General features: G+C 38.1%; 1 protein-coding gene across 1 annotated transcript in view; it reads right to left on the reverse strand.

Moving 5' to 3' along the window:
- The window catches only part of TMC1 (transmembrane channel-like 1), a 194,757-nt gene that overhangs the window by 48,403 nt on the left and 119,193 nt on the right, over positions 1-27,161 (reverse strand). The window contains exons 11-14 of the mRNA XM_011965144.1: positions 12,388-12,532; positions 11,446-11,640; positions 8,713-8,892; positions 8,427-8,588 (exon numbers count right to left, since the gene is read on the reverse strand). Of these exons, the coding sequence (XP_011820534.1) occupies positions 8,427-8,588; positions 8,713-8,892; positions 11,446-11,640; positions 12,388-12,532 (682 nt within the window). The remainder of the gene's footprint in view (positions 1-8,426; positions 8,589-8,712; positions 8,893-11,445; positions 11,641-12,387; positions 12,533-27,161) is intronic.

A 27,161-nucleotide genomic window follows, 5' to 3' on the forward strand; every position in this document is an offset into this window, starting at 1 on the left:
TATACCATAGGAAAAATATATTTTAAAAGAAAGGGAATCCAAAAAATGGTAGCCCAGCCAATCTTAAGGATATCATCCTAGTTCCTTGTATGCTTGTCAGGATGGGGAGCACAGCCCCCACACAGGCCTCCTGCTAAACCCCACACTCTGCACCTAAAAACTTTGCACACATGACATTAGTTACAATGCAGCTTTGATCAATAAAGCTAAAGGAATAATTTATTAATAGGTGAAGGGAAAACAATAGGCAAGGAACATCATAAAGGATCACCAAATATAGACATTGCAGGCAGGAGTTTGGGGAGTGTGTGCTGATGCTAACTAGGGGACAATTTAGCACTGTGAACAAAGACATCAACTCTGTAAGCAGACTATGTAGGCTAAATTGAGGCTCCTGTCATTGACTTTCTCAGAGATCTTGAGCAAATTACCTAAGTCTCAGTCTTCTCATGTATAAAATGGGAATAATAATATAATATATCTCAGAGTGAAACGTAAAAATTTGAGGAGGAAATACTTGGCACATTAGCCATTGTTGTGGTTATCTTCAGCTGTTGCTTTCTCCCCTTCCCCAAAGTGGAGACCTCAGGATATAGCTTTAAAGAGGAATGGCTCTGCTGCCCACCTATCAAATCCAGTGGGCATGAAACTGAATGACTGCTTGGGAATCTGCAGAAGTAAAGAAGCAATCACATTATCCTATATTCAAAACAATAAGTGCTTTTAGTCTCATAGCATCCTTGGAGAGAATCAAAGCAGAGGGTATCCATGGAGGAGAAGAGGAAACATCTGCAATACTCTCACAGAACAATGAATTAGGGTGCATATCTAACATTACATGCAAAGCAGCTGCCTTTACTATTTTTGTAGGCATATTTTTTAAGCAATTAAAGGATAGAAATTTTGGATGCATGGATACAGATATTGATCTCTTAAAGGCCAGACCTTGCCACACTCAGATTTGTTAGGTCCTATATGTTCTTTTTGCTCCCAGAGATTCCATCTGCCTAATCACCATTCCAGTCAGAACCACAACCCCTTTTCCCTTGGCCCACTTATGCAGACTTTCCCACTAGAGCTTAATGCTTCCATGGAGAAAGGAAGGTGAAAGATAAGGGGGAAATCCAACTACAAACGGCAGTAAGAAAAGATGATGAAGCAAGGAGAATCACTACGGACAGGTTTTAAAAAAACCTAGTTCCTGAAAGCTTAACCAATAAAGTAAAATAGAATTCCCAATTATACCATAATTTTTGTACTCAGTCATTAATGATATATGTCTAACATTATACACACTTCCTTTATTTTTTTTCTTTCACAGCTGAAATCTTGATTGGCTTAAATTTGATGAGCATCTGATTGAGGCTGAAGATATGATTTACATATTTGTTTAAATTATATGAATTTTATAAAACTAATGCTAGTCCTTCATTTTTTATGTTATCTTACAAAAAAATGCAGTAAAAAATTATTCAAATAATTTTTCACAAAGACTACATTCAGTACTAAACTGAACTGTTGTCTAATACATAGAAGCTTTATGACAAAGGCTGTTCTCAATGATAATCTGAAACCCCAAAATCACTTTATGGGCTGCACATTAGGAATATCAATTCTAACTACACAAAATCATAAAAGCTTTTCAAAATATAAATTGGATTTGTATAAAAATTAGAGATCAGAAGTAGATTTTTTTCTTGGGTTTTGTTTGGTTTTATTTGTCTTGGTTTCCCTTAAGGGATAGAAAGCCATATGAAACATTATTTCTTTTCTCTGGTAAAGTATGGCTAGTTCTGGGCTGGGGTTATGTACAAAATCATTGTGAAAACAGATGATTTAAAATAGTATTTTATTTCTCTTAAGGGAAAATTATTTAACAAAAATTGACATTATTAAAATTTCTTAATGTGTACTCCCCAAATAATCTATCTATTTAAAAGAAAAAAAACTTTTATTTTAGGTTTAGTAGTACATGTGAAACTTCGTTACATAGGTAAATTTGTGTCATGGGAGTTTGTTGTACAGATTATTTTATTACCTAGATATTAAACCCAGGACCCAATAGTTATCTTTTCTGCTCCTCTCCCTCCTCTCACCCTCCACCCTCAAGTAGACCCCAGTGTCTGTTGTTTCCTTCTTTGTGTTCATGAGTTATCATAATTTAGCTCCCATATAAGTGAGAACAGGCAGTATTTGGTTTTCCTACATGAGTTTGCTAAGGATAATAGATCAATTTTTCTGCAACAGACATGATCTCATTCTTTTTTATGGCTGCATAGTATTCCATGGTATATATATATACCACATTTTTCCTATCCAATCTGTCATTGATGGGCATTTAGGTTGATTCCATGTATTTGCTATTGTGAATAGTGCTGCAGTGAACATTCGCATGCCTGTGTCTTTATGATTTATAGTCCTCTGGGTATATACCCACTAATGGAATGGCTGGGTTGAATGATCTGCTTTTAGCTCTTTGAGGAATTGCTATATTGCTTTCCACAATGGTGGAACTAATTTACATTCCCACTAACAGTGTATAAACATTCCTCTTTCTTTGCAACCTTGCCAGCATATTATTTTTTCACTTTTTATTACTAATCATTCTGACTGGTGTGATATGGTATCCCATTGTGGTTTTGATTTGCATTTCTCTAATGATCAGTGATATGGAGCTTTATTTCATATGCTTGTTTGCCACATGTATGTCTTCTTTTGAGAAGTGTCTGTTCATGTCCTTTGCCCACTTTTTAATGGGATTCAGGTTTTTTTCTTGTAAATTTGTTTAAGTTCCTTGTAGACTCTGGATATTAGACCTTTGTCAGATAGATTGCAAAAATGTTCTCCCATTCTGTAGGTGGTCTGTTCACCCTGATGATAGTTTCTTTTGCTTTATTGGAGTTCTTTAGTTTAGTTAGATCCCATTTGTTAATTTTCGCTTTTGTTGCAATTGCTTTTGGCATTTTTGTCATGAAATCTTTGCTTGTGCCTATGTCCTGAATGATATTGCCTAGATTTTCTTCTAGGGTTTTTATAGTTTTGGGTTTTACATTTAAGCCTTTAATCCTATCTTGAGTTAATTTTTGTATATGGTGTAAAGAAGGGGTCTAGTTTCAATTTTCTGCATATGGCTAGCCACTTCTCCTAGCAACATTTATTAAATAGAGAATATTTTCCCCATTGCTTGTTTTTGTCAGGTTTGTCAAAGATCAGATTGTTGTAGGTGTGTGGTTTTATTTCTGAGTTATCTATTCTGTTCCATTGGTCTATGTGTCTGTTCTTGTACCAGTACCATGCTGTTTTGATTACTGTGGCCCTGTAGTATAGTTTGAAGTCAGGTAGAGTGATTCCTCCAGTTTTATTCTTTTTTCTTTGGATTGTCTTGGCTATACGAGCTCTTTTTTGGTTCCACATGAATTTTAAGATAGTTTTTTTCTAATTCTGTGAAGAATTTCAATCTTGGTTTAATGGGAATACCACTGAATCTACAAATTACTTTGGGCAGTATGGCCATTTTAACAAAATTGATTCTTCCTATCCATGAGCATGGAATGTTTTCCCATTTGTGTGTGTCCTCTTTGATTTCCTTGAGCAGTGGTTTGTAGTTCTCCTTGAAGAGGTCCTTCACTTCCCTTGTTAGCTGTATTCCTAAGTATTTTATTCTCTTTGTAGCAATTGTGAATGTGAGTTTATGCATGATTTGGCTCTCTGCTTGCCTGGTGTTGGTGTATAGGAATGCTAGCAATTTTTCACATTGATATTGTATCCTGAGACTGTTGAAGTTGCTTATCTGCTTAACAAGCTTTTGGGCTGAGGCAATGCGGTTTTCTAGATATTGGATCATGTCATCTGCAAACAAAGATAATTTGACTCCCTCTCTTCCTATTTTAATATCCTTCATTTATTTCTCTTGCCTGATTGCCCTGGCCAGAACTTCAAATACTATGTTGAATAGGAGTGGTGAGAGAGGGCATCGTTGTCTTGTGCTGGTTTTCAAGGGGGAATGCTTTCAGCTTTGTCCGTTCATTATGATTTTGGCTGTGGATTGTCATAGATGGCTCTTATTATTTTGAGATGTGTTCCTTCAATACCTAGTTTATTGGGAGTTTTTAACTTGAAGGGGTGTTGAATTTTATTGAAAGCTTTTTCTGCATCTATGGAGATAAGCATGTGGTTTTTGTCTTTATTTCTGCTTATGTGATGAATCACATTTATTGTTTTGAGTATGTTGAACCAACCTTCCATCCCAAGGATGATGCCTACCTGATTGTGGTGGATTAGCCATTTGATGTGCTGCTGGATTTGGTTTGCAAGTATTTGGTTGAAAAGATTTTTGAATTGATAGTCCTCATGATATTGGCCTGAATATTTCTTTTTCTGTTGTGTCTCTGCCAGGTTTTGGTAGCAGAATGATACTGTCCTCATAGGATGAGTTAGGGAGAAGTTCCTCCTCCTCCTCAATTTTGTGAAATAGCTTCAGTAGGAATATTGCCAGTTCTTCTTTGTACATCTGGTAGAATTTAGCTGTGAATTCATCAGGGCCTGGGCTATTACTGGGTGGTGGTAGCCTATGTCTCTTTGTAGGTCTCTAAGAACTTGCTTTATGAATCTGGGTACTCTTGTATTGAGTGCATATACATTTAGGATAGTTAGGTCTTCTTGTTTCATTGAACCCTTTACCATTATGTAATGCCCTTCTTTGCCTTTTTTGAACTTTGTTGGTTTGAAGTCTGTTTTTGTTGTGTGTGTGTGTGTTTTGCTTTTTGTTTTTTGAGGGTTTTCTTGAAATTGGGAAAGTAACCCCTGTTGTTTTCTGTTTTCTCTTGGTTGGCAGATTTTCTTCCATCCCTTTATTTTTAGCATATGGGTGTTATTAAGCATGAGATGGGTCTCTTGAAGAGAGCATACGATTGGGTCTTGCTTTTTTATCCAGCTTGCCACTCTGTGCCTTTTAAATGGAGCATTTAGCCCATTTACATTCAAGATTAGTATTGATATGTGTAGATTTAATCTTGTCATTCTGTTGTTCACTGATTATTATGCTGGCTTGTTTGTATGGTTGCTTTACAGTGTCACTGGTCTGTGTAATTAAGTGTGCTTTTGTATTAGCTGGTAGTAGTCTTTCCCTTCTCTATTGAGTGCTCCTTTCAAGATGTCTTGTAAGGCAAGTCTGGTAGTAACAAACTCCCTCAACATTTGCTTGCCCAAAAAGTATCTTATTTCTCCTTTGCTTAGGAAGTTTAGTTTGGCTGGATATGAAATTCTTCATTGAAGGTTTTTTTTCTTTAAGAATGTTGAATATAGGCCCCTGAACACTTTTGACTTGTAGGGTTTCAGCTCAGACATCTGTTGTTAGCCTAATGGAGTTCTCTTTGTAGGTGGCCTACCCTTTCTCTCTGGCTGCCTGTAACGTTGTTTCATTTTGACCTGAAAAAATCAGACAAGTATGTGTTTTGGGGATGATCTTCCTGCATGGAATCTGGCAGGAAGTCTCTGTATTTCCTAAATTTGACTGTTAGCAAGGACTGGTAGCAAATTTGCCTCTCTAGCAAGGTTGGGGAAGTTTTCATGGATAATATCCTGAAATATGTTTTCCAAGTTGTTTGCTTTCTCCCCCTCCCTTTCTGGGATGCCAATGATTCATAGATTTGGCCTTTACATAATCCTATACTTCTTGCAGGTTTTGTTCTTCCCATTTTATTCTTTTTCCTTTATTTTTATCTGACTGTCTTATTTCAGAGAGCCAGTCTTCAAGTTCTAAGATTCTTTCCTTAGCTTGGTTTATTCTACCGTTAATACTTGTGATTACATTGTGAAATTCTGGTATTGTTTTATTCAGCCTTATGAGACCTATTAGCTTCTTTTTTTAAACCAGCTACTTTGTCTTTAAGCTCCAGTATTGTGTCATTGTGATTCTTAGTTTCCTTGGATTGGGTTTTGCCATTCTTCTGAATCTCAATGATCTTCATTCCTCTCCATAGTCAGAATTCTATTTCTGTCATTTCAGCTAGCTCAGACTCGTTAAGAACTCTTGTTGGAGAACTGGTGTGGTTGTTTGGAGGACATACAACACTCTGGTCATTTGAGTTACCAGAGTTCTTGCATTGGTTCTTTCTCATCTCTGTGTGTAGGTGTTCCTTTGACTGCAATGTAGATTGAATACAGTCAATAGACATCTTTCCTGGAAGTTTTCATAGGGCCACGACTTTGCGCAGGGTCTTTATTTGAAGCTGACAACTTGTCTTTGGTTTCAGAGCGGGGAACGTTAGTGAGGTATTTTTGGCATTGAAGCTTTGGGGAAGGTGATCCGGTAGGTGGCACTTAGGCATATTGGTCAGTTGGTAGACTCTTGCTTGGTTGTGTGGCTCCCCTGTTTCCTCATTTTTGTAGGCATGTTCCTTCTCAATGCTCTGAAAGTGTAGATTTCTTTCCCTGTTGAGAGCTGGCTATAGATTATGACTCAGCACTCCTGGACTGCCCCTTCAGCTCTGGGGCAATCTCAGTGTTATGTTTCTTCTTCAACTTGGCGGCAGCAGAAGATACCTTAGCATGGTTATGGCCAAGGGTCTTTTGCTTGTCTCCTGGGGGCTACACCCCATTGAGATGCAGGTCAGCAATTACTCTTTGCAATTATCCCAGGATGGATAGTCTATGTTGTAGGTGCAAGCTCGGGGTTCCCTGTCTGGTGACAAGCAGAAGGTGGGGGTAGGTAGGACCTGTGAGAGACAAACTGGCCTTCTCTCCTGGAGTCAACTGCAGCTTGTTGGAGGTATGGATGAGGCACTTAGGGTCTTTGTTCCTTTGTTAGTCCAAGGGTTCTAACAGCTCTACTGCCTCTGCCTTGCAGAGGTAATGGCAGAGAGGCTTTCAGTTGCCCCTGGGAATCCTGTCCAGGGAGTTAGAAAACTGCTACTTGATCGATAACTCTGGCAGAGTGTAGCTGGAGGCCTGGAGGACCTGTCCGGTGAGGAGATATGGGAATGGGCACCCATGTAAAAGTCTGGTCACTTTTTCATAGGGTTGCTGCAGTATATTGGGACCCCACATCAGTCCCTAGTCACTTCAGATGTTTTATTATCTGGAGGTAGCAACAATGAAGGCTATGAAACAGCAAAGATGGCAGCCTGCCCCTTCCTCTGGGAGCTCCATCCCAGAAATGTACAGACCCATTGCTGGCCCAAATACACCTGTAGGAGGTGGTTGGAGACCCCCGTTAGGAGGTCCTACCCAGTGAGGAGGAATGGGGTCAGAGACCCACTTGAAAAAGCAGTCTGGCCACGTTTTCATAGAACAGCTATGCTTTGCTCACGGTCTGCTTCAGCCCCTGATTGGCTTGGAGTCTCTGAAGCCTGAAGGATGGAATGGCTAAGTCAACCAAACAGCAAAGATGATGGCCCATCCTTTCCCCCAGGAGCTCTGTCTCAGGGAGGTGTAACACTTCTACCAGTGACTGGCTGGAGTTGTAAGCCAGTGGGTTTCATTCTGTGAGGTGCTGTGAAGTGGGGCCTGCAGACTGTCACTGGACTCAGCCCCTTTTCTAAGGGGTGTGGTTGGGGGGTTCTAACCTCTTGTTTTGCCGGAGGTGTAGCTACTTTTGACAGGAAGCCTGAAAAGGAAAAGCCCAGGTATCTAAAGCTCCCGGGTCTCTGCATGTGCTTAAGTGGCTGCTCTGCGGAGACTCCACATAGCTCTGTGTGTCAGACTGAAGGCCCAGGTGGAGTGGGTTCCTGAGGGGATCTCCTGACACAAGGTTCCAAAGATCCACGGGAGAAGCATGGGTTCCCAAGGTCGTGCATTCACTCACAACTTCCCTGGGCAGAGGACGATCCCTTGGCTTCATGTCACTACCAGGTGGGGTGTCACCCTGCCTTGCTTTTCTCTGCTCTCTGTGAGTCAAGTTGTTTCCTTGATTAGATCCAATGCATGTACCTGGATGTCTCAGTTGAAGGTGCTATATTTACTCACCCCTTCTATTCCTCTCCATGAGAGCCAAGCACTTCAGCTGCTTCTATTCGGCTGTCTTGGCCACCCCCAAGACTCTATTTTTGTTTGTTTGTTTTGTTTTGTTTTACAGCAAACAAGTAACACTAAATAGAGTTTCATTTAAATATTTGCTTTGGCCTGTATCTAAATCGAGTGCTTTAGTATAACACAGATAGTAAACATCTCTTTGCACCATTTTCAACTGTCCTTCCTTTATATGCAACTGTAAAGGGGGCACACAAATAGTATTTACCTCAAAGGATAGATTTGCAAACAGCATGAGACAATATACATGAAATTCAGAGCCAGCACACAGCCAACATTCAACAAATCTTACCTATTTTTACTAATAAGCAATTTTTAAAAAGACAGTCTTATGGAAGAGATATTGACCCTCTTTTTTTAATCTACTAATTGCCATACACTTCTGTTGGGGGCATTACCTGTCCCACCATTGTTTCCCAGCAAGGTCCTCGAGGTACATCTGCAGGGTGAACAAAAAAGGGTGGTCCAGTGCTATTTTCAGAGAATGATGCATTGTAGGCCTTGATCATATTGGCTTCCCAAAGGGTAATATTGGCCTTTACTAGCTTCTCCTCTTCAATCTAGAAAGCAAAAAGATAGAAACGAAAATGAGGACCATAGAGATTTCAAAGGCATTTTGGCAAACGTGAGACTAGGAATTGAACAACACTCTTATGGCAAGGACAATCCAGAAACGAGGCTTACCTTGTTGTTAATCTCATCCATTAATGCAAGAATAAATACATACAAATTGCCTAAAAGAAGAGCAAAAATGCGTCCCAGTAGCCATTTCAAAGCGATGAGAGGATGGTAGTCTTCTAATTCAGCAAATAAGTCAAACAATGTTGGACAGAACATCCCTAGGAGGGACATAACCATGTTCATCTACAAGGAGGCACAAGGGAGAAACTAAGTTAATGGTGTTTAAAGTTATTATTGCTTTTTGCCAGAATTTTGGAAGATTCTGAGCTAGGCTTCTTTGATCTTTTTTAAGATCAAAAATGATTATTTTAAGCATGTTTAGAATTTGATCTCAAAATGACAAGGACAATATTCAACTCACATTCTCAAGATAGGCATGTGACTGAGTGCGTGTATGTGCCAGTAGTAACAGTCTGTTTCCTGGTATAGTGAAGGTGGCAATTTACATCAGTCTCTACACAGAGAACACATATTGTTTTATGTGGTAACTGATTCTGATATGGTGACGCACTTCACAACAAGATTTCCAAAAGAAATGGAAAATGATCAGCTTGAGGAGGAGGTTCAAACTGAAAATTCTAATCTGACAATCATCAGCATATGGGCTAGTTTAATCAGTTAGAATGAATGAATTCCCTGAGATGGACCTATGCCTAAATATTGAATTTTGACAAACGTAAACTTTTAAGGCCAAAAAAAATGAGTTTTATTAAAGGAAATAGAAGACACTCAGAGAAACAAATGGAGAACACATGACATAATGTTATGGAAGCCAACGTAGAAAACTTTCAAAAGTGAAAGAATGGACTATAATTTCAGAGACAAGAGAATAATGCAGAGGTGGGAAGAGGAGGGAGAGAGGGAGAAGACGGAATAGAAATATGAAAAGTAGGAAACATGTGCTTCTTATTTCCTGGATATTTGGCAACCTTATGATGACATTATTTGGCTAAAGGAAGTCAATAAAAAGAATCCAAAACACGTATTAATTTTCTAATGGGGAAATACCAATTTTAAGTAACTCTGGTGACTATCTCCTTTCCCAAATACCTGAATCAAATTGTCACCACTAAACATTTCCTATCTTCTCCTGTGGACTTCGTGGTGTGAAGAATTATAATAACTACCAGGCTATATTTAGAAAACAATTGCTATGAGATTTTTGTCATTTTTATTAAAACATTATATAAGTATGACCAACAGGATCCAAATCTCAGCATGCCATAATACAAAATCAGCATGCTATAATTTTAGACTAATGTAAAGAAAATTTGGCAGATCCTGTGCAAGCTTATACAAGGTCAATTTAAATTTGGCTTCATCAAATTTGTAAAGTTAATCACAAATCTCCATTATTACCTTCACTGGCCCCTAGGACCCAGAGGGTCCCTAAAATAGATGTTAAAGAGATTCTTACAAAGAATAGTTATTTTATTGATAATCAACTACCCATCCTTTAGTATGGTTTATTTGCACAAAAACATAACCAATATAAATAATGGACCAAAGCTGCATGATAATGTTGCCTCCATGTACTATTACAATTATGAGACCATTTTGAAAGCAAACTTAGTAAATGCTTTGAGGTGTTCCTCCACTTTTCATTTTAAATAAATAAAATCCCTCTACTAAATGACTTACATTTTACAAGTTTTTATGACATGACTGTATATGAAAGTCTTTAAAATATCTAGTCCCATCTCTATTGGTACTTCTTCTGAAATACTTAGAATGTTATTTGGAATCTTTTTCTGTAAGTAGATTATATCATTTGCTGTCCAAGATTTTTTAGAAAATTCTGTGCTTATGAAGACATATTTTAATTCTTTTGATCTATACTGTTCTGCAAAAGTTTTAGTGTGGGAAGTCTACACTTCCCACAGCCTAAATCTGCACATACTTTGAAAATGCCCAAGCTCAAAATGACGTCACATCATACACACAAACATTTTATGAACGGGAACAGACTCTAGCAACAACTCATGACCAATGATTTTCTGATTCTAAATGATCTATGTCTAACCTCCTTTCTCTGATCCACTAAATGGGCAGATACTCTAAAGGCAAATTGTGGTCATAATGTTTAATTCCTGGAAAAGAGCTGGCCTTCTTCATTTGAATAGCATTTAGAGAGAGAGGAAGTAAGGTACAGGGCAGGAGGAAATGGAGATGGAGATGTTGCAGTTAGGCTTCTAATGAAAACAGAGGGAAGCCCAGACATGCCCAAAGGTGGAGAAGCAATCTGAGTGTTTCCAGTAAGATTCAACATAGGAATCAGTGGCTTTATCATGGCTGCTTCAAAAAATTCAGGCAACAATTTGATCTTTTAATGACAGATGAAGGATTTGCAGAGAAAGCAACAAGAGCCTTGGATTCGAAGTCAAGACTCCTAGGTTCTCACCCTGACTCTTCTCCTAACTCTGTGACCACAGACATATAATGCAATCTCTTGAGAATCATCATTCCCATCTGTAAAACATAATGATTGGCCTATGTGTTTTTTAATATCTTTTCTGACTCTAACTTTCCATCATGTCACAAAATGAAAAACAGACAGTCCAGATTTAGAAATAAGACTAGAATAGAATGGAAATGAGCAAGAGAGTTGGTTAACTGTAAGGGCAGAATAGGTGAAAGGTAAAGTATGGCCTTTTTAAATGTTCCCTCAAAGAAGCATAACCCCCAAAAGAAACAAATGTCAGGTTCTAAGCACATAAAAAGCATGCAGAGACGAACTTCATTTTTTTCCCACCACCCAAGGGTGTCAGGATCTTGCTGTGCAAATTCCTGGGATCGCTTCACAGCCCAAAAGATGAGGTATCCACTCCCTCCAAGTGTTAGAAACACGAAGAAGTTAGCCAGAAACCTCAGGAATCTGATCAAGTGGACGTTTTCCTCTACTTGGGCTGCTTTTTCTTCTGTGATAGCTTCCTGTATCCATGCAAACAAACAAACAAAAACCCAAAATAGAATATCTTAGCTACATTTTAAAAGTATCAAAACCTCAAAAGTTATTTTTACAATCATCAGAATGTGAGGAATGACAATGTAAACTAAACCTGAGATTCTACAAACCGGTGAATACTGCCAACAAATGATGGTAAGTAAGAGACAGAAGGAAGAATTCTTGCAAACAAACTGTGATTGATCTGATATTAGGGTAGTCTTCATTCTAAAAATCTTCATTCCAGTGAATTTTTTTTTTCCCAAAGAGTGAGCAGCAGCAATATTTATTGCGAAGTGCGAAAGAACAAAGCTTCGACAGCGTGGAAGGGGACCCAAGCGAGTTGCCCTCCAGTGATTTTTTTTAAAAAGTACTACAAAATAGTGTTTTAGGGTCACTTAAATATTATGCTTATTCCTGTAAATAATTAGTGAACATTGTTCTAGTTTTTGAAATATCTTATTCTATTACTCATGGGTCCTGTTTCAATCCAGTAACATCATTTTATTACCAGATTTAGAGAAGAGAAGTCTTTAAGGGATAATAGTGCTGTTGTGGGTCATGGAAGATTTTCCAGTTATAATCAGAACCATGGCAAGATCCTGGTAGGCAGAAATCATGAGTTAATCTTTCATGTAAATTGTCAAGATACTGCACTAGCTGGACCAGATGGAACGCCTCCAATTTTACTCTTAGAAATACAAATAGCAGGCTTTTGAAGTTGGTACATCTACCTTAAAGTTCATTGTGATAGAATTAAATTTGTTGTCTGCCGTCTCAGGATTGCCGATCAGGTAGTCCCAGCTCGTAAAGACCTTCCAGCTGAAATTGAAAGTGTTGTCATTTCCACCTCCATCATCACCAATGTTTTTGGTCATTCTGTAAAAACAGAAAGTTTAACCCAGCAGCCAGAAAAAATGAGATAGGGGGAATAGAGAGCAACAAAACATGATCATGAGTGTTGAAGTGGAGAAGCAATAGCGAAAAGACATATATTTTATAACAAGTTTGTTCAGAAAATCATTTCTTTTTAAATTTTGTTTTTGTTCAAGTGTTTAAATCATTCACTTTCTTTTTTCTTTTTTTTTTTCTTTTTGAGACGGAGTCTCACTCTGTCGCCCATGCTGGAGTGCAGTGGTACGATCTTGGCTCACTGCAAGCTCCGCCTCCTGGGTTCACGCCATTCTCCTGCCTCAGCCTCCCGAGTAGCTGGCGCTACAGGCACCTGCCACTACGCCGGGCTAGTTTTTTGTATTTTTTAGTAGAGACAGGGTTTCACCGTGTTAGCCAAGATGGTCTCGATCTCCTGACCTCCAGATCCGCCTGCCTTGGCCTCCCAAAGTGCTGGGATTACAGGCATGAGCCACCATGCCCAGCCAAATTATTCACTTCCTAGGACTTCAAGATTAATAAAGTACTAAGCACTGAAGATTTGAATAATTCAACATGTACACAAAAACATATTTTTATGTGTTTTGTTAAACTGAGATCATTATTTCTTAACCTTTGGTAAGATAAGAATTTCTTTAAGAATATGATGAAAATGATTGAGTCCCTCCCCAGGGGAAAAGAAACACATGTACTGACTTTTACACTGCTCCACACAACTTTAGTTGGCTCCCAGACCATCTGAAGCCTCTGGATGGACTAAATCAGGCGAATAAACTCCTATGTAAATTTTAATTCCCCCTAGAATCTCCTCCCAAATAGAGATTACATTGAGTACATTAAATTTCCACCTACTCTAAAATTCTTGAACAAAAATCAACATTTTTATACAACCTTAATGCCAAGTGGTTTTATATGTATATATATATGTGATTCTATATATTTTTAAATCAGTGATTACGTGTGTGTGTGTGTGTGTGTGTATTTGCTTGAAGAGCTTAAAATGCATTTACTCACAGGTTTATTTTAGTGGTTAGAGATCTATGTCCTATTTACTCCACTTCCTTTTTCCCCTTTCACTATAAATAGCAAAATTAAAATTTCATATGACACAAATTATAAAATGGTCCCATAAGGTTTTGGTTTTTAAAATATTATAGTCATATAAACCCCAAAGAACAAAAGGGCACAATGACATAAAGCTGACATTGTAGGTTGACAGGTGTCTCTAGATCATCTACATTCCCCCACTATCAGCCACACTTATCATGGAGGATTATACATTTTAAATAGGCTAGCATGTAAGGAAAAATAACTACAGATCATTATTCCTTTCATCCATCTACCACTTTACCCTTTGCAAATGGTGATTGTGTGTGCTTTCACATTTGTTCTCTTTAAAATCTCAGCAAAAAGTCAAGGTAGTTACTCTCCTTTTTACAGATGAGGAAGCTGAAGCTCAAAGGCATGAAACAATTTTCTGGACATTATCTAGCAGTGAACCACAGAGATAAGTCAAGGGCTCAGATTTTCTGACTTTGCTCCAGTGCTCAAGCTAGGACACCATGACATATGAAAAGCCATACAAAATGCCTTTTTTTTTTTTTCAGGTCAAAAAGAGTTGAAAGCAGACATTCCCTACGGTTTAGGAAGAAAACCACTCCTTTGATTAAAATGCCACTGTCCAATTTTTGCACTGTCATTGAGCCAAGGGAAGGGCTTCAAGTAAAAATGGCTACTTGGCAGATAAGTTTTGAATGGAGTTTTATCACTGGCAAAGTTTTGACCTGAAGACAGCCTCCCAGGGAAGGGAGCCTGAACTGGATGAGCAGACTGGGAATATCTAACATGTGGGAAATGGTGTGAAAAGAAGTGGAATACTGAAAGGAATAAGGAAGGATGCCCAAGACAAACCTGCTTGCAACACATTTTTATTGAGATATGGCCGTGATAGCTCTAAGCTCTACTCTTTGTCTATAGAGCAAAATACCAACAAATTTATGAAAACTGCTCATTTTTTAAGACTGCTATCATTTTCAACTACCTTATCTGAGAAGCAATATTAATACATCATTTACCTTGGCAGGGGAGGTAGCAAAGGCAATTCTAGCATATATGTTGTTGCCTAAGGTTTTTATACTGAATTTCTTGACTTGGACCACAAGTTTGCAACTCCATTTATACCCTGGGGTCATTTGGTTATTTCATGGGTGTATGTGGAGGTTTTTAACAAATCAAATAAATGCCTCTTTAAATCCTAAACCAACAGGGTCACTATAATGTAGCCTCTGCTAAAATGAAAGTTGAGAAGAGGAAGGGGATTGAGAGACAGGTAGGAAACAATTTTCTAGAAGCCCACAGGATAAGAACACACGAGAAAAAGAAAATTACTGGAAAAGTGATACTAAACAACATGTGGACTCATTCTCTCTTTTCCACGGTTTTAGTTACTTGTGATCAATTCATGGTTCCAAAAATATTAAATGGAAAACTCCAGAAATAAACAATTCATGTTTTAAGTTTTATGATGTTTTGAGCACTGTGATGAAATTCCTCACCTTCCCACTTCACCCTGCCCAGGATGTGAATTCTCCCTTTGTTTAGTGTGGATGCATCCTGTGGATACAATAGTGTATCCATGTTGCTCGTAGTCGTCTCAGTTATCAGACTCACTATTACAGTAGGGAAATGCTTGGGTTCAAGTAACCCTTATTTCATGTAATGGTCTCAAAGTGCAAGAGCAGTGATGCTGGCAATTCAGTTATGTCACAGATAAGACATAAAATGCTTCCTTTAAGTGAAAAGGCAAAAGTTTTTTATCTAATGAGGAAGGAAAAGAAAATCAAACACCGAGGTTGCTAAGATCTATAGTAAGAACAAATATTCTATCCATGAAATTGTGAAGAAGGAAAAAGAAATTAATGTTAGTTTTGCTGTTGTACCTCAAACTGCAAAAGTGATGGTCACAGTGTGTGATTAAAATTTAGTTAAAGCGGAAAAGTCATTAAATTTGTGGGTAGAAGACATGAAAAGAAACGTGTTCCAACTGACAGCAATAGAATTTGCTATCCATAGTTTTAGGCATCCACTGGGGGTTTTAGAACATATCCCCTGAAGGCAAAAGGGTGCTACTAATTTAAATTATTTTTCCCCAGATAATTGTTTTAATTATTATTTTTTCTTTCCAATTTTTATTTTGGGTTCAGGGAGTGCATGTGCAAGTTGCTTAGATGGGTAAATTGCATGTTGTGGGGGTTTGGTGTACCAACTATTTCATCACTCAGATGATGAGCATAGTACCCAATAGGTAGTTTTTCAATCCTCACCTTGCTTCCACCCTCCACCCTCACATAGGCCCTGTTGTCTACTGTTCTTTTCTTTGTGTCCATGTGTACTCAATGTTTAGTTCCCATTTACACATGAGAATATGAGGTATTTGGTTTTCTGTTCCTGCATTAATTATCTTAGGATAATGGTTTCCAGCTTCATCAATGTTGCTGCAAAGACATAATTTAATCCTTAATTCTTTTTTATGGCTGCATAGCATTTCACGGTGTATATATACTACATTTTCTTCATCCAGTACACTGTTGATGGACATCTAGGTTGATGCCATGTCTTTGCTGTTTTGAATAGTGCTGTGGTGAATATGAGTACATGTGCATGTGTCTTTACAGTAGAATGATTTCTATTCCTTTGGTATTTACCAAGTAATGGGATAGCTTGGCTAAATGGTAGTTCTGTTTTAAGTTCTTTGAGAAATTTTCAAACTGCTTGCCACAGTGGCTGAACTAATTTACATTCCCACCAATAGCATCTAAGTGTTCCCTTTTCTCCACAGTCTTGTGAGCATCTATTTTTTGTTTTTCTGGTTTTTTTGTAACAATAGTCATTTAGACTGGTGTAAGATAGCATCTCATTGTGGCTTTACTTTGCATTTCTCTAATGATTAGTAATATTGAGTAATTATTTGTATGCTTAATGGCCGTGTGTGTCTTCTTTTGAGAAGTGTCTGTTGATGTCTTTTGCCCATTTTAATGGTTTTTTAGGGTTTTTGTGTTTTGCTTTTGTTGGTTAGTTTAAGGTCCTTATAGACTTATAGACTCTGGATATTAGACTTTTCTTGGATGCATAGTTTGCAAATATGTTCTCCCATTCTGTAGGCTGTCTGTTTAGTCTGTTGATAATTTCTTTTGCTGTGCAGAAGTTATTTAGTTTAATTAGGTCCCACCTATCAATTTTGATTTTTATTGCAATTGCTTTGGAAGTCTTCTTACTGAAGTATTTACCAGGGCTGATATCCAGAATACTATTTCCTAGGTTTTCTTCAAGGGTTTTTATAGATTAGTTTTAAAAACCAAAAATTTATAGTTTTAGATTTTACATGTAAGTCTTTAATCCACCTCGAACTGATTTTTGTATATGGTGAAAGGAAAGAGTCTAGCTTTGATGTTCCTCATAGGACTATCCAGTTATTCCAATGCTATTTATTACCCAGGGAGTCCTTTCTCCATTGTTTATTTTTGTTAACTGTGTCAAAAATCAGATGCTTGTAGGTGTGCAGCTTTATTTCTAGATTCTCTAACCTATTTCATAGGTCTATGTGGTGGTTAATATTAGGTGTCAACTTGACTGGATTGAAGGATGCCCAGATAGCTGGTAAAGTACTGTTTCTGGGTGTGTCTGTGAAGGTGCTGCCAGAGGAGATTGACAGTTGAGTCAGTGGACTGGGAGAGGAAGACCCACCCTCAATGTGGGGGGGCACCATCTAATCAGCTGCCGCAGTGGCTAAAACAAAGAAGGTGGAAGAAAATGGGGTAAGCTGGCTTGCTGAATCTTCTGGCTTTCATCTTTCTGCTCTGGTGGATGCTTCCTTCCATCCTCCTGCCCTTGGACATCAGACTCCAGGTACTTTAGCATTTGGACTCTGGGACTTACACCAGTGGTTTGCCAGGGGCTCTCGGGCCTTCAGCCACAGACTGAAGGCTACACTGTCAGCTTCCCTGTTTTTGAGGTTTTGGGACTCAGACTGAGTCACTCTTGGCTTCTTCCTTCCTCAGCTTGCAGATGGCCTACCATGAAACTTCACCTTGCTGATCATGTGAGCCTTTCTCCCTAATAAAGTTCCCTTTCATATATACATATATCCTATTAGTTCTGTCCCTCTAGAGAGCCCTGACTAATACAATCTATGTGCCTGTTTTTCTATCAGTATCATGCAGTTTCAGTTACTGTCGCCTTGTAGCATAGTTGGAAGTCAGGTAGTGTGATTCTGATGCCTCCAGTTTTTTGTTTTTTGTTTTTGTTTTTTTTGGCTTGTGAGACCTTTGGATATTCAGGGTGTTTGGGTTCCATATGAATGTTAAATGGTTTCTTCTAATCTGTAAAAAAATGTCATTTGTATTTTGATAGGAATAGCATTGAATCTGCAAAGTGTTTTGGGCAGTATGGCCATTTTAGTAATATTGATTCTTCCCATCTATTAGCATGGAATTTTTCCATTTGTTTGTGTCATTCCTGATTTCTTTAAGCTATGTTTTGTAATTCTCATTGTAGAGATCTCCCTAGTTAGTTATATTCCTAGATATTGTATTCTTTTTGTGGCTATTGTGAATGAAATTGCATTCCTGATTTGGCTCTCAGCTTGGAAAATTCTGGTATGTAGAAATGTACATTGGTGGCCGGGCGCGGTGGCTCAAGCCTGTAATCCCAGTACTTTGGGAGGCCGAGACGGGCGGATCACATGGTCAGGTGATCGAGACCATCCTGGCTAACACGGTGAAACCCCGTCTCTACTAAAAAATGCAAAAAAAAACTAGCCGGGCGAGTTGGCGGGCGCCTGTAGTCCCAGCTACTCGGGAGGCTGAGGTAGGAGAATGGCGTAAACCCGAGAGGCGGAGCTTGCAGTGCGCTGAGATCCGGCCACTGCACTCCAGCCTGGGCGACAGAGCAAGACTCCGTCTCAAAAAGAAAAAAAAAAAGAAATGTACATTGGTTTTGTATTCTGAAACTTTGCAGAAGTTGTTTCTCAGATCTAGGAGCCTTTGGGCAGAGACTATGGGGTTTTCTAGGTATAGAATTATATTGTCCACAAAGAGAGATAATTTGGCTTCCTCTCTTCCTATTTGCATGCTTTTTATTTCTTTCTCCTGCCTAATTGATCTGGCTAGGACTTCTCGTACTTTGTTGAATAAGAATAGTGAGGGTGGGTACCCTTGTCTTGTTCCAGTTCTCAAGGGTAATGCTTCCAGCTTTTGCCTGTTCAGTATGATGTTGGCTGTGAGTTTGACAGAGATGATTCATTATTCTGAGGTATGTTCCTTCAATGCCTAGTTAGTTCAGAGTTTTTAACATGAAAGGATGTTGAATTTTATCCAAAGCCTTTTCTGCAACTATTGAGACGATCATGTAGTTTTGTTTTTCATTCTGTTTATGTGATAAATCACATTTATTTATTTGTGTATGTTGAACCAACCTTGCATCCCAGGAATAAAGCCTACTTCATCATGGTAAATTACTTTGAGAGTGCTGGTGGATTTGGTTTGCTACTATTTTATTGAGGAGTTTTGCATCTATGTTTATAAAGGATATTGGCCTCAAGTTTTATTTTCTCATTGTGTCTCTGACAGGATTTGGTATCAAAATGATGCTGGTCTCATGGAATGAGTTAAAGAGGCATCCCTCCTCCTCAAGTTTTTGAAATAGTTTTAGTAGGATTGGCACCAACTCTTCTTTATACATCTGGTAGAATTTGGCTGTGAATTTGTCTGATCCAGGACTTTTTCTGGTTGATAGGCTTTTTATTACTGATTAAATTCTAGAATTTATTATTGGTCTGTTCAGGGTTTAAATTTCTTCCTGGTCCAATCTTGGGAGGTTTTATGTTTTCAGGAATGTATCCATTTCTTCTAAGTGTTCTAGTTTGTGTGCTTAGAGATGTTTGTAATCATCTCTGAGGGTTTTCTGTGTTTCTTTGGAGTTGATGGTAATGTCCTTTTTGTCATTTCTGATTGTGTTTATTTTAATCTTCTTTTTTCTTTATTAATCTAGTTAGTGGTCTATCAATCTTATTTATACTTCAGATAGACAACTTTTGGATTTATTTATCTTTTGCATGGCTTTTTGTGTCTCAATTTCATTCAGTTCAGGTCTGATTTTGGTTATTTCTTATCTTCCGTTAGCTTTGGAGTTGGTGTGCTCTTGTTTCTCTAGTTTCTCTACGTGTGATGTTAAGTTGTTAATTTGAGATCTTTCTAACTTTTTGATGTGGGTGTTAGTGCTATAACTTCCCTTTTAAACTGCTTTAACTGGGTCCCAAAGATTCTGGTATGCCATGTCTTTGTTCTCACTAGTTACGAAAAATTTCTTGATTTTTGCCTTAATTTCATTGTTTACCCAAAAGTCATTCAGGAGCAAGCTATTCAATTTCCATGTAATCATGTGATTTTTAGAGATTCTCTTGGTATTGATTTCTATTTTTACTGTGCTGTGATCCAAGAATGTCATTGGTATGATTTCAGTTTTTCTTAATTTGTTGAGGATTGCTTTATGGGTGAGCATGTGGTTGATTTTATAGTATGTGCCATTTGCAGATGAGCAGAATGTATATTCTGTTGTTGTTGAGTGGAGTGTTCTGTAGATGTCTGTTAGGTCCATTTGGTCATGTGTCAAGTTTAGGTCCCAAATACCTTTGTTGGTTTTCTTTCTCGATAATCTGTCTAATACTGTCAGTAAGCTGCAGAAGTCTCTCACTATTATTGTGTAGTTATCTAAGTCTTTTTGTAGGTCAAGAACTTATTTTATGAACCTGGGTGTTCCAGTGTTGGGTATTTATACATTTAGGACAGTTAAGTATTCTTGCTGAATTGAATCTTTTATCATTATGTAATCCCCTTCTTTGTCCTTTTTGATTATTGTTAGGTTAAAGTCTGTTTGGCTTTAAATAAGAATAGCAAGCTCTTCTCTTTTTGTTTTCTGTTTGCTTGATAGATTTTTATCAATCTCTTTATGGCTTGATAGATTTTTACCAATCTCCTTATGGCTTGATAGATTTTTATCCATCTATTTTGAGCCTGTGGGTGTCACTGCATGTGAGATGGATCTCTTGAATACAACATACAGTTCGGTCTTGCTTCTTGATCCAATTTGCCATTCTGTGCCTTTTGAATGTGGCATTTAGCCCATTTACATTTAAGGTTAATATTCATATGTGAAGATTTGATCCTGTCATGGTGGTGTTAGTTGGTTGTTATGTGGACTTGTTTGTGTAGTTGCTTTATAGTGTCAATGGTCTATGTACTTATGTGTGTTTTTGTGGTAGTTGGTAACAGTTTTTTATTTCCATGTTAGTACTTCCTTAAGGACCTCTTGTAAGGCAAGTGTGGTAGTAATGAATTCCCTTAGCATTTGATTGTCTGAAAAGGATTTTATTTCTCCTTTGCTTATGAAGCTTAGTTTGGCTGGATATGAAATTCTTGGCTGAAATTTCTTTTCTTTTAGGATGCTGAATATAGGCCCCAATCTCTTCTTGCTTGTACATCTTCTGCTGAAAGGTCTGCCATTAGTGTGATGGATTCTTTCTGTAGGTGGCCTTTCCCTTCTCTCCAGCTACCTTTAATATTTTTTCTTTTGCATTGACCTTGAAGAATCTGAGGGCTATGTATCTTGGGGATGGTCATGTTGTACAGGATCTTGCAGGGGTTCTCCAAATTTTCTGAATTTGAATGTTGACCTCTCTAGTGAGGATGGGGAAATTGTCATAGGCAGTACCCTCAAATATGTTGTCTAACTTACTTTCTCTCTCCCTCTCTCTTTCAGGTATGTCAGTGAGTCATAGGTTTGGTCTTTTTACATAATTACATATTTCTTGGAGGCTTTGTTCATTCTTTTTTATTCTTTCTTTTTTATTTTTGTCAGACTGAGTCAATTTGAAGAACCACTTTTGAGCTCTGAGATTCTTTCCTCAGCTAAGGCTGTTCTGCTACTGATACTTCCAATTGTATTATGAAATTATTGTAATGGGGTTTTCAGCTCTATCAGATCAGCTTGGTTCTTTCTTAAAATGATTACTTTGTCTTTCAGCTCTTGTATTGTTTTACTGGATTCTTAGGTTCATTGTATTGAGTTTTAACTTCCTACTAAATCTCAGCAATCTTCATTGCCATCCAGACTCTGAATTCTACGTCTATCATTTCAACCATCTCAGTCTGATTAAGAACCATTGCTGGGGAGCTAGCATGGTCATTTGGAAGTAAGAACACACTCTGACTTTTTGAGTTGCCCCAGTTCTTTTGCTGGTTCTTTCTCATCTGTGTGAGCTGATGTTTCTTTAATCTTTGAAGTTGCAATTCTTTGGACGGGGCTTTTTGCTTTTATATTCTGTGATGCTTTTGAGGGTTTGACTGTGATGTAAGTTGGGCCTAGTCAACTGGCTTCATTTCTGGCTGATTTCAGGGGACCTGGGCTCAGCTCAACACTCCTGGGCTGTGTGCTGTAACCCGATGGTATAGGACCAGGCACACAGCTTTGTTCTCTGGCCTCTCAAGGTTAAACACCTGATGTGCTGAAGGAGATGAGGTGTTTCCAGTCTGTCAACAACAATGCTCCAATGAGAGTTGCTGGCAAAAGTGCTTTGTCGGGGCAGTGGCAGTGGGGTGTAAGCTCGTGTAGGTGACAGCAGAGCAGCAGGGTCCATGCATGTCTGCATGTTGGCAAAGCAGAGGGAGAAGGCTGCAGGCGGGTGTGTGTGGATGCAGGCTTGTCTTCAGAAGCTCTCCAACATTTGGGTGGGGTCTGCCAGCAAAGAAGCTATGGTGATGGCCTTTAAGAAGTGCCCCAGTTGGACATCCAAGCCTGTGCTGCAAGTGGGCACAGCCAGGCATGAACCTCAGGAAAGGCTGGCAGACAAGGGAGGCACTCAGATAAGAATGGCCTCATTCCATGGGCCAGACAACCCTGCTCTGTATTGGTCTGACAGTCAACAAAGGCCAAAGCCTACAGGGGCATGGTGAGCCTTCAGGGATGGGTGTCCTTGGCTGTGCTCTACTGCAGTCCTTCCTTTGCCAAATATTCTGAACTCCACATGGTCTGGAGTCCTGTCCCTGCCAACTCTTCAAGCAGCTCTCCTTATCAGTTCAAATATGCATGGGGGGTCATAGAGTCTCCTGCATCTGGAATTATGGAGATTCATGGTGAGAGTGGGCTACTCCACACCTATTTAACTCTCCTTTCCTCAGGAGCAACTCGGGGCCAGGAATGAGTCCTAGAACTCATTCCTGAGCATAGCATTCCGAGCTTCCTCCAATTCTGGCACAGTCTACATCCTGCCTCCATCCACTCTCGATGCCTCTCTTCTGAAGATCTACTTGGAGTGTGCCAGTCTTCTTAATACCCTGGTTTCTCACTGGGAGAAGCTCTTCCTGGCTGCATCTTGTTAGCCATCTTCGCGCTTCTCAACTATTTAAAATTCTTGAGGATGGAGAAGCTGTAGCAAATATTTGACTGCAGAGGATAACAACAACATAAAATTATACTACATTGGCCAAAACCACTGGTCATTTCTTTGTTTACAATATTTCCCCAACTGAGCACCACAGGGGCAAGGACTTTATTTTGCTCACCAAGAAAGATCCAGGTACTGGATAGTTCTCTTAGATTATCCATTCTAGGTGCTCCACAAATAGTAATTAAATGAATGAAAACATGAATTGTCATTCTAGAAGTAAACTTAGCACCGGAAAGAGCCTCACCAAGTAAATACATATAGCATAAATTGCATTTTTGCATAGCACAATACATATAATAAATGCATACGACATATGCTTGTTATGCTATTGCTGTTCAGTTCTGTCTTTGTCATTATGACGGGTTTTGACAACATCACCTCACTTCGTAAATAGCTGCCATCCATTGTGAACTACTGCCATCCTTATTAGTCCATTCTTGCAAGAGGACAGCTTTTTATGTTGATTTTTATAATCTAGATGCAGTTCATAGAGCAGTAATATAAAATGGAAGGTGGTGACTTTACGTCTTTCATACCTCATTGCTTTTCTGCTCCAAGCATTTTTGAAACAAGGTCAACTATAGTTTGAGGAAGATGAGATAATCATATGTTTTATGGGATTTGCCAGAATATCATGTCCTTTAGGCCAGGTCCACTTACCCTTCCATAACCTTCTCTAGGGTCTGAAATTCATCATTACATACATCAAACATTATGATCTCCAATGAAAATATCTCTGAGAAGTAAAATATTAGACTGGATTCTATGAGGAACTCTGACTGCTTTCTACTAAATAGATAAGGAGAAATTCCTTTGACAAAGAAAAAAATTAATTGGGGGTGAGAATGTGGGGAGGAAAAAGAAACAATTTCAATGTTAAGAAATTAAAGATGTCAAGAGACATGGAAGATATTTAGGTAGAGTATCAGGTAGGTCATGACTGTCTGGGTAAACACCAAAGAAGTGTAAAGAAAATGGACAAAGGCACTGACAGCTAAGTAGAAGGGAGAAAATAGAGTCTCATTGATTTAGAAATGGTGTGTGTGAAGCTGGCCATGATTTATCTTGGAATATGCAAGAATCTTGTAGAAGAAGGACTTGGTTTTGATAGGTTTAATTGTTTTTTAACAAAACATTTGGTCACTTGAGTCATATCAAGGCCATAAAACTCTAAGGGAATTTAACAACAGACAAGAAACTATTTTAATATAGAATTTTTTTTTTTAAAAAAAGGCTACCCAGGATAAGACAGAGACATCACTCTATACTGATGATTGTTATCATCAATATAAATGAATCCACATTGGAAATTAGAAAAGGGAAGTCCTGGAATTAAAGCCAGGTGTTCAAAGCTCAGTTCTGCAAATTACTGGGTATTTGAACTTAGTCAAATCCTCAAACTCTGCTGAGCCTTAATTTCTCCATCCATCCAACAGGAATAACTAATGTATACTCAACACAGTATATAAGATTGGTGGGAGGAACACATTGGCCTATGTAAGGAGAAGCACAGTACAGAGAGGTGGCAAGGTGTAGGGGGTAGAAGATATCTTTTGAACTAGAAAAATCTAAATTCAAAGAGGTCTTCTAGTCAAATGACCTTACGCAGTTCATTTAGGATCTCTGAGTTTTATTTCATTATCTGTAAAATTATAAAACTAATAGCTACTTTGCAATGTTTAGGGATTAGAAGTAATGTAATTTAAACTGATTCATGACAGATGCTCAACAGATGTTAACAGTTATTATTTCAAGTAAAAATCATAATTATTGTTGCAGCTCCAGAAATATGGATGAGCATACTGTCATTTTGCCAAATTTAAAAATATTTATCTGCATGTGTTGAGGCTGGTTTTTGATATATGTAGTTTATAATATATATCTCGTATATATAATATGTATGATAGTCTATGTAGACAAAAATTTTAACATCATTTAAGGGTTATGTATAGCACATGATTTAAATATCCAAGAATATTTGTTAGTCCATTCTATGAGTATTGTTATAGACAGGATCATAAACAGAAAAATTATATTTAATCCCAGGGAGCCCTGTGCTAAGGTTTGACTGTTGGTCTCCCCAAATGTCATGTAGAAATTTGATCTCAATGCTGGAGGTGCCTAATGAGAGGTGTTTGGGTCATAGGGGAAGATTTTTTAATGAATAGATTAATGCCTTCCTTTGCAGGGGATAGTGAGTGAGTTCTCACTCTATTAGTTCCCACGAGAGCTGGCTGTTTAAAAGAGCCCAGCACCTTCCCATCTCTCTTTTGCCTCCTATCTCACCATCGTGATCTCTGCACATGCTGGTTCCCCTTTGCCTTCCACCATGAGTGGAAACAGGCTGAATCACTCACTTGATGCAGATGCTGACTCCATGCTTCTTATACAGTCTGTAGACTGTCAGCCAAATAAACCTCTTTTCTTTATAAATTACCCAGCCTCAGGTATTCCTTTATAGCAACACAAAATGGACTAAAACAACCTACAAACAGGAAAAAGTATTGAAAGACGCCTATAAGGATAAAATAGCTATGAGTTTCTTATTAAGACGTGCATTCCCAAAATGATTCAACTGTTTCCAGTAGTTTAGCTGCTGTAAAACAGACCAGTAAAACCCCAGATTTTTAGCTTAGAGAATTATTTTTAATGGGAGCAGTTGGGTCCCGATGTCAAGCCACTTTTACTTTGTGACATAAAACTTTAAACTAATGAGGACAATATTGAAAGGAGCTGATGGTTTCTATGTTGTGTAACTTTACGTTATGCTGTTTTACTTTGCTTTTAATACTTATGTTTATATTTATCATGAAGATTTATAAGCATATGATGTGGTTGAAAATGTACACTGACCTGGAAAGAAAAGGAAAAAAAGAAGGATAAAAGAAACGAATGAAGGGAGGAAGAAGAAAAGGGAAGGACTTAAAACTAAGGTGATCAACCATCCTTGTTTGTTGGGCACTGAAAGGTTCCCAAACGCAAGACGTTCAGTTCTAAAACCAGGAGAGTCCTGGGTCAACAAAGTTAGTCATCTTATCTTAAAACTTCAAACTATTTTCTTGGATTTCTATCTTTTTATTTTCTGATTTTGCTATTAAGTAACTAAAAATAGATATTTGCTCCCATTTTGTGAATGAATATGCAGAAGCTAACAGAATGAGCACAATGAAAAAATCTTGATGTAGCCTAGTCGATTTTAGAACTTAGGTTCCCTTCTATTCCATTTGAGTAACGTATGTCATAAATCCACTCAAACTTATTCCAAGAGAATATTTGACTGGGATAGGAGTAGGAAGAGATGATTAGTGATTCTGTACAAAGATTTATATCTCATCAATTCTTTTTCTACTGAGTATTGTCCCATGGGCTGGTGGTGGGGTGAGAGTCATGTATTGTTTTCGAGTTGTCTTGCTGTTTGGGCAATGAGTTTAAACTACTTGCTAATCAGGTAAGGAGCAACCAAAGGTCCATGCCAGAGGGAAGGTTCAAGGCCACACTGGTTTGGTTGACAGAACATGAATGACTTTGAGGGGGAAAATGGATTTCATGCCCTGCAGCTATCCCAAATGGCATCTTTGAGCAACTTTGAAAAAGCCACTACTTCCTCTAGAGCCACTCTACCCAATAGAGTGTTCCACCAACATCTGGCTACTGAACATTTGAAATGTGACTGGTATAAAATACACACCAGATTTCAAAGACTTGATACCTTCTGAAAGGCAGAGAATATCTCAACAATAATTTTATATTGCTTGTTAAAATGGTAATACTTTGGATATATTGAGTTAAATCAAATACATTTATTATTAAAATTAAATGTACCTATCTATTTATTTAATATGACTACTAGAAGTTTTAAACTTATATAAGTGACTTGCCTGGCATAGTGCTGCTCTAGATACTTTAAATTCATCTGCCAGAAAATAATTTATTAAACATACAAATCTACTGATGTACAACTGCATAACCATACATGACTGCCCTGTTTTGGAGAGCTATAATGTGGCCTCAACTCCTACCATGCTGGCCTTTTCTCTTCAATAAGCCTATGAATTATAATCCTAATAAAATAGTTAACATTTGTTTAATAATTTTCTCATCCAGGCATATTCTAAG

This window comes from Mandrillus leucophaeus, unplaced genomic scaffold (genome assembly GCF_000951045.1).
Source record: "Mandrillus leucophaeus isolate KB7577 unplaced genomic scaffold, Mleu.le_1.0 Scaffold715, whole genome shotgun sequence".
In the NCBI taxonomy this organism is placed as follows: domain Eukaryota; kingdom Metazoa; phylum Chordata; class Mammalia; order Primates; family Cercopithecidae; genus Mandrillus; species Mandrillus leucophaeus.